Genomic DNA, 6,890 nt, shown 5'->3' on the forward strand with positions numbered 1-6,890 from the left:
CCAGAGGATGTGTAGGGATGAGTTTGGCTGGAACGCCGTTTCAACGGCTATTACCCACATCGTCTGGGAGCTACAGAGGAGGTGGCGCGTGGACTCGGAGAATGGCTAGTCCAGATGCAGTACAAGAGGTGGTCCAGGGGTTCGGAGTCGGCTTCGTAGGTCATACCGGTGCCCTGCGGTCGAGATCGACCCTTACAACGATTAAGTGGCCGCGGAGAGGAAGTCCCGGTAGCGGTGCTGTCGTGGCGTCGGTCTACTGGGTTGGATCCGAGCCCGCGGTTGGAAAGGGGTCCCCGGCAAGGGTCGGGGTAGGTGAGATCCTGCTGTCTGCAACCTACGGGTGCATCTGATAGGGCCTGAAGGGTAGTGATACCCTTCCTTGCGGGCAGGTCAGATCGGGTTGCACGTGGGCATCAGTTCTTGATGTCCGCTCAGCAGTAGGGCGCGGGCGGGGTTGACCCTGCCCGCCTTCCGAGGACAAAGGGAGTGGCGAGGACCACTCGGGAAACTGGCTAAGCGCCAGCATGCTACCGTGATGGACTCTCCAAAGCGAGTCATCGATGTTCGTTGCTGCAGGCTACGCAGCTAACCTTGTGGGTGCGATGTGCACTAGCCCCTCTCTGAAGCAATACCTTCTTGGTGGTTCCGGAGAGACGTAGGGTTTGGCGACCATAGGAATGGTTTAGTGGGTACGAGGAGAGAGTAGTCCTGGATTTTACTTTTGTTGTAGAAGACGGCCTGTCAGACCTACACTACCCTAACCTTCTGTTAGGGTGTCTGTTGAGCAGATTATCCCCCTATGGTTTAGAAGGAAAAAAAAAAAAAAAAAACACAGGGGCAGCAGGGACAGGAGTCCAGGGGCTTGACGAACCCCCCCCTTCTGCGAGTCGGGTGGCAGCTTAGGAGTTCATCCTAAGCGAAAATCGTTCGCACATCCGTGTGGATTACCACCTTTGGCTCTTCCTTCGGGGAGTGACCGAGCTTCTGGTTTCCAGACAGCTCAAGCAGAGGATGCCTAGGATGTGGCGGGGTTTCAACAGTGGGCTCTGTTGGATCTCCATAAAAAGCCACACATCCGCAAGCAACTCTGTACAAGCGACCTGGCACCGCTTCCAAAGTGCCTTAGCCCAAATACTCGGAGTGCCAACCGGCACATCAGGATTGACGCCAGTAACATCCTGATTATGGCATACTGGTCAAAGCAAACGACAACGGACTACGGATTACGCATAGGATGACGACGATGGGCTGACATTCGTGCCATTCTGCTCCCTGAGTAAGGAAGGGTGATACCTGCTTGAAACGGCGAGTGGGTTAATGGTGCGTCTGCCTCCGTCCCGGTAAAACCTTGGCAGGCCTCCGGATACGTTCTTCATCTGTCCATCAATTTTGATGGGTACTAGGCTCGGATGTAACACTCCCGACTTACGCTGATCTGGCTCTGAACACGGACCCCATGAAGGTACGTGTTCAACCCTCGCTTGGCCTCCCTGATACATAGACAACCAAGAGATCATGAAAGCGACTATGTGCAGCAGGTGGAGATAGCGGCTCGGAGGGGGGACCCAACAACATGGAAGGAGAAAACAAGAATAACAGCGGAAAGGTGGCGAATCCGTTCGCCAGAGGAGGATTGATGAGGTCTCCTCAGCAAAGAGAAGAAGCGGAACAGCAACAAGAAGCGTTCTTGCAGCGAAGCGCGGTACACGAACATAATCACAGTGTACAACAGGAGCAACAGCAGCAGCAACAAATGGTGGCCCAAGAGCAACAGCAGCAGCTGCCGACGAATAGCGGATGGGGCGTGCCCCAGCAACATCCGAAGGTTCTAGTGGCGAAGAACTGGGTGGAAGAGCTCCACGAATTCGTCGACAAGAAACACAATGTGCACAAGGACATCAAGGAGCTGGTGTTAAAGATCCGGAGAGCTCTTGGATCAGCCGTCAAGGAGTGGACCAACGTGTTGCAGAGAGCGGAAATAGCCGAAAGCGAATTGGCATCGACGAAAAACGCTCTCGCTGCTAAAACGCTGCAACAGCAAACACCGAGAACAGTCCCGGGAAACCTCGGCAAGAAGGAGAAACTAGCGCGAACGGAAAACACACCGATGTCTGCGACAAAGAGACACCGATCCTCGCCAGGAGATGAAAGGCCAGGAGGCTCTAAAAGGCAGAGAGACAATCTGCGCAAGCGATTGGCCGCCGCAGAGGCAGAACAGGTCGGTGTCGGCAACAGAGAGACCCAGTGGCAGACTGTGCAAAGAAAGGGCAAGGCAAAGCAGACGAACGCAGGCGCAAGACCAAAAGTAATTAGGAGAAGCGTCAAAAAGAAGGGCGAAGCGATTGTGGTGAAGACCCGTGAGGAAAGTTACCTCGAGGTTCTACGTACCATAAGAACGGCTCCGGAGCTTAAGGACTTCGGCGCGGACGTACAAAAAGTCAGGCGCACACGGTCTGGAGAAATGATCTTCGAGCTGAAAAAGGACTCGAAGAACAAGAGCTCTTCGTATAAGGAGCTTGCAGCGAGCGTCGTGGGAGACACTGCGCAGGTCCGAGCTGTTACGCCAGAAGTGGTTCTGCAATGCGTCGACATAGACGAGATAACTACGGCGGAAGAAGTAAAAACTGCAATTAAGGAGCAAATGGAGATAGGAGACGTTGAAATGTCAGTCCGACTAAGAAGGGGACCTTCCGGGACGCAGGTTGCGGCTATCAAGCTCCCGGTGAATGCTGCCGACAAGGCGTTGCGAATTGGCAAAGTGAAAGTCGGGTTTTCAGAATGCCCACTGCGGGTTTCTCAGCAACCGGAGATATGCTTCAGATGCCAAGAGTTTGGACATCTGGCACGGAACTGCCGTGGACCAGATAGATCGAAACTGTGCAGGAGATGCGGAGATGAAGGCCATAAAGCACAAGAGTGTAAGAAGCCACCAAAGTGCATCATCTGTGAAAACGAGGGGCGCAGGGACCACTTTACTGGTGGCCCAAAATGTCCAACATTCAAACAGGCGATGTCCGGTAAATCGCAGTGGAGGTAGTGCAAATAAATCTCAACCACTGTGATACCGCGCAGCAACTGCTGTGCCAATCCACGAAGGAAGCGAAGTGCGACGTAGCAATCATCTCGGATCCGTACCGTATCCCATCCGGAAATGGTAACTGGGTAGCAGATGAAGCTGGAACCGCTGCGATTTGGACGGTTGGAAGATATCCCCTGCAGGAAGTGGTGTATCGCGCGATAGAGGGTTTCGTTATAGCCAAGGTTAACGGCGTCTACATATGTAGCTGCTATGCACCTCCACGCTGGACGATAGAGCGGTTCAATCAGGTGCTGGACCAAATATTGGAGAAACTTGGCGACAGGAGGCCAGTCATCATTGCCGGCGATTTTAATGCCTGGGCAGTTGAGTGGGGTAGCCGCCTCACAAACCCCAGAGGATGGAGCCTGCTGGAAACAGTATCCAGACTGAACTTAGTTCTAGCCAACGAAGGATCCACAAGCACCTATCGAAGAGAAGGCAGAGAGTCTATCATCGACGTGACGTTCTGTAGTCCGACTGTAGTGAGAAGTATGAATTGGAGAGTCAGCGAAGATTATACGCATAGTGATCACCAAGCGATCCGATACCGTCTTGGAGAACGGGTACAGACGGCGGCACGTGGGGATGATTCCAAAGGGCGGAAGTGGAGAACAGAAGCATTCGATGAAGAAGTGTTCGCAGAAGTGCTTCGGTATGAACGCAATATGCTGAACCTGAGTCCGGATGAACTGGTTTCGGTTCTCGTTCGAGCTTGCGATGCAACTATGCCGAGGAAGATACAGCCGCGGGACGTCCGCCGACCAGTCTACTGGTGGAATGGGAGGATCGCCGAACTCCGTCGGAACTGTCTTCGAGCTAGGAGAAGAATGCAACGGGCTCACACTGACGAGGAAAGGGAAGAGCGCAGACCTTTGTTCAGGGCGGCAAGAGCGGCCCTCAAAAAAGGCATCAAGCTCAGCAAAGCAGCTTGCATGCAGGAACTCTGCCGTAACGCGGACGCAAATCCATGGGGAGATGCCTACAGAGTAGCTATGTCAAGGATAAAAGGCCCAGCGACCCCACCCGAGAGGTGTCCAGAAAAGCTGAAACCCGTAGTAGACGGACTGTTCCCTCAGCACGAGCCAACGGTCTGGCCTCCCACGCCGTATGAGGAAGTCGCCGCTGATATGGAGGAATCCCGTATTTCCAACCAGGAGCTCATCACGGTAGCGAAGAGCTTAAAACCCAAGAAAGCGCCAGGACTAGATGGCATCTCCAACTTGGTTCTGAAAACAGCAATCCAACAAAACCCGGATATGTTTCGAACCACATTGCAGAAGTGTATCGACGACGGAAACTTCCCCGATCGTTGGAAGCGGCAGAAATTGGTTCTGCTGCCGAAGCCGGGCAAGCCACCCGAAGATCCATCGGCGTATAGGCCTATATGTCTGCTGGACACGACTGGAAAACTTCTGGAGAAGGTGATCTCCAACAGACTCGGAAATTACACAGAAGGCGAGAACGGACTATCGAGGATGCAGTTCGGGTTCCGAAGAAGAAGGTGTACAGTTGACGCTATCCGGCTAGTTGTTCAAGCAGCCGATGCTGCCATGAAGCAAAAGAGAAGAGGAAATCGCTATTGTGCGGTCGTCACTCTAGACGTGAAAAATGCATTCAACAGCGCTAGTTGGGAAGCAATAGCTAGATCCCTACACCGGATGAGGGTTCCCGAGTATCTCTGCAGAATACTGAAGAGCTACTTTCAGAACCGGACGTTGGTCTACGAAACGCGTGAGGGACAGAAGAGTGTAGGCATAACAGCGGGTGTTCCTCAAGGCTCTATCCTGGGCCCGATGCTGTGGAACGCGATGTACGACGAATTGCTGCAGTTAAGCTTACCAAGAGGAGTGCAGATTGTTGGGTTCGCGGATGACGTCGTGCTCATAGTAATCGGTGAGTCGCTGAACGAAGTGGAAGTACGGGCCTCGGCGGCGATAGAAATGGTCGAAAACTGGATGTGCGAGAGGAAGCTGGCATTAGCTCACCACAAAACTGAAGTGCTGATGATCAGCAACCGAAAGGCGGTACAGCATGTTAAAGTTTCAGTCGGAGAACTCACCATCGACTCGAGACGAGAAGTGAAGCACCTTGGGGTGTTGATCGACGACCGGCTAAACTTCAACAGTCATGTCGACTACGCCTGCGAGAAAGCGGCCAAAGCAATCGCAGCGTTGACCAGGATCATGTCAAACAGATCGGCAGTCAGTAGCGGTACGAGGAGACTCCTTGCCAGCGTGTCGACGTCGGTACTTCGGTACGGCGCTCCTGTCTGGGCAGCTGGACAGCTATCGAAGAGGAACTTGGCGCGGCTGAATAGCACATACAGGCTGATGGCTATGAGAGTAGCCAGTGCATACCGAACCATATCCACGGAAGCGGTCTGCATTATAGTGGGAATGATCCCCATAAAAATCGTACTGGAAGAAGACTGCGAATGTTACAATCGCCGAGGAACGACAGGATCCCGCAAGAATGCGAGAGCTGACTCGATGAGAAAGTGGCAGCTGGACTGGGATAGCGCCGCAAACGGAAGATGGACCCATCGGCTCATTCCAAACGTTTCGGTATGGGTGGACAGAAAACACGGAGAAGTTAACTTCCATCTGACACAGTTCCTGTCAGGCCATGGTTGCTTTAGGAAGTATGCACCGATTCGGCCACGCAGAGTCCCCACTTTGCCCGGCCTGTCCGAACGAGGAGGAGACACCGGAGCACGTGGTATTCTACTGCCCACGGTTCATGGCGGAACGTAGCGAGATGCAAGCGAGCAGTGTTAGGAATCTGAACGCGAACAACATCATTACGGAGATGTGCCAGAACGAAGTAACGTGGAGCGCGGTGAATAGGTCAGTTGTGCAGATCATGTCGTCGTTGCAGCGAAAATGGCGAGAGGATCAGAGGATGGCTGATCGCGAACGGAGTAGGCATGATCCATCGTCGGGGACATGACCGAGTAGTTCGTGGCGTAGTACCGGTTTTGAGTCGTCGGGGCGCTGGTGAACCGGAAGCCAACCACCAACCGGAATCGCCAGACCGACCTCGGCACTTCACTGGTCGGGATTTTCGGTGTCGGGAGAACTTCCACTGCCGGGGTTGTCTCCGTCGGAGTAGGCTAGGTCCACCGCCGGGGACTAGATCGAGTAGGTCCGCGTAAAAAGCACCGGAGCTTGGTCGTCGGGGCGCCTGTGAACCGGAAGCCGACCTCAACCGGAATCGCAGAACCGACCTCGGCACCTACCCGGGAAGTTCGGTTTCGGAAGATCTTCCACTGTCGGGGAACTCTTCGTCGGAGTAGGATAGATTCACCGCCGGGGACTATCCGAGTAGTACGCGAGAATGCTAAAGGCTACATGGTCGCTTCCAGAAGACCTGTTTTATCAGCGGAGTAGAGAACTGCATGAGGAGTGTTAGTAACCGTAATCAATCGCTAAATGGCGAACAAATTAGTACTAACACATTACTAACTGGAGCTAAATGGCTCGGCATGTGGCATGGTAAATGTGGCTAACACAGTAGAAGGTCGCTAAATGGCGACTGTTTAATCAAAATAGAATAACAAATTACACGGGAGCCAAACGGCTCAGTACGAAGACTAGAATAACGAATTGGTGATGGTGCACAAGGCACATAACGCCTCCCCTCCGAAGAAATACTGCATGGTGGTACCGGAGGGGAATTTAAGGTGGAGGTGAACTAGGAGAGTGTTTTTAGTCCCACACAGCGTCTTTAGAAGATTTTTGGACTCCTAGAATAAAAAAAACACACACACACACACACACACACACACACACACACACACACACACGCACAC

The 6,890-nt window shown here is 53.2% G+C and overlaps 1 protein-coding gene across 1 annotated transcript; it reads left to right on the plus strand.

Annotated features, from left to right (window-relative positions):
• Nucleotides 1–1,636: 1,636 nt before the first annotated feature.
• LOC134290574 (uncharacterized) lies at nucleotides 1,637–6,028 on the plus strand. Its single transcript, XM_062857736.1, has 5 exons — nucleotides 1,637–1,702; nucleotides 1,775–2,918; nucleotides 3,029–4,065; nucleotides 4,156–4,500; nucleotides 5,780–6,028. The coding sequence occupies exons 1-5, from the start codon at nucleotides 1,637–1,639 to the stop codon at nucleotides 6,026–6,028; spliced, it is 2,841 nt and encodes a 946-aa protein (XP_062713720.1).
• The last annotated feature ends 862 nt before the right edge of the window (nucleotides 6,029–6,890 follow it).

Source organism: Aedes albopictus, chromosome 3 (genome assembly GCF_035046485.1).
Source record: "Aedes albopictus strain Foshan chromosome 3, AalbF5, whole genome shotgun sequence".
Classification (NCBI taxonomy): domain Eukaryota; kingdom Metazoa; phylum Arthropoda; class Insecta; order Diptera; family Culicidae; genus Aedes; species Aedes albopictus.

Excerpts from the sequence above, each read along its gene's own strand:
- LOC134290574 (XM_062857736.1), top strand. The coding sequence starts at position 1,637 with ATGAGGTCTCCTCAGCAAAGAGAAGAAGCGGAACAGCAACAAGAAGCG. Across the intron at positions 1,703-1,774 it reads CGTTCTTGCAGCGAAGCGCG|CAGCAGCTGCCGACGAATAG; the intron begins GTACACGAACAT and ends CAAGAGCAACAG. Across the intron at positions 2,919-3,028 it reads AGGCCATAAAGCACAAGAGT|TGGAGGTAGTGCAAATAAAT; the intron begins GTAAGAAGCCAC and ends GGTAAATCGCAG.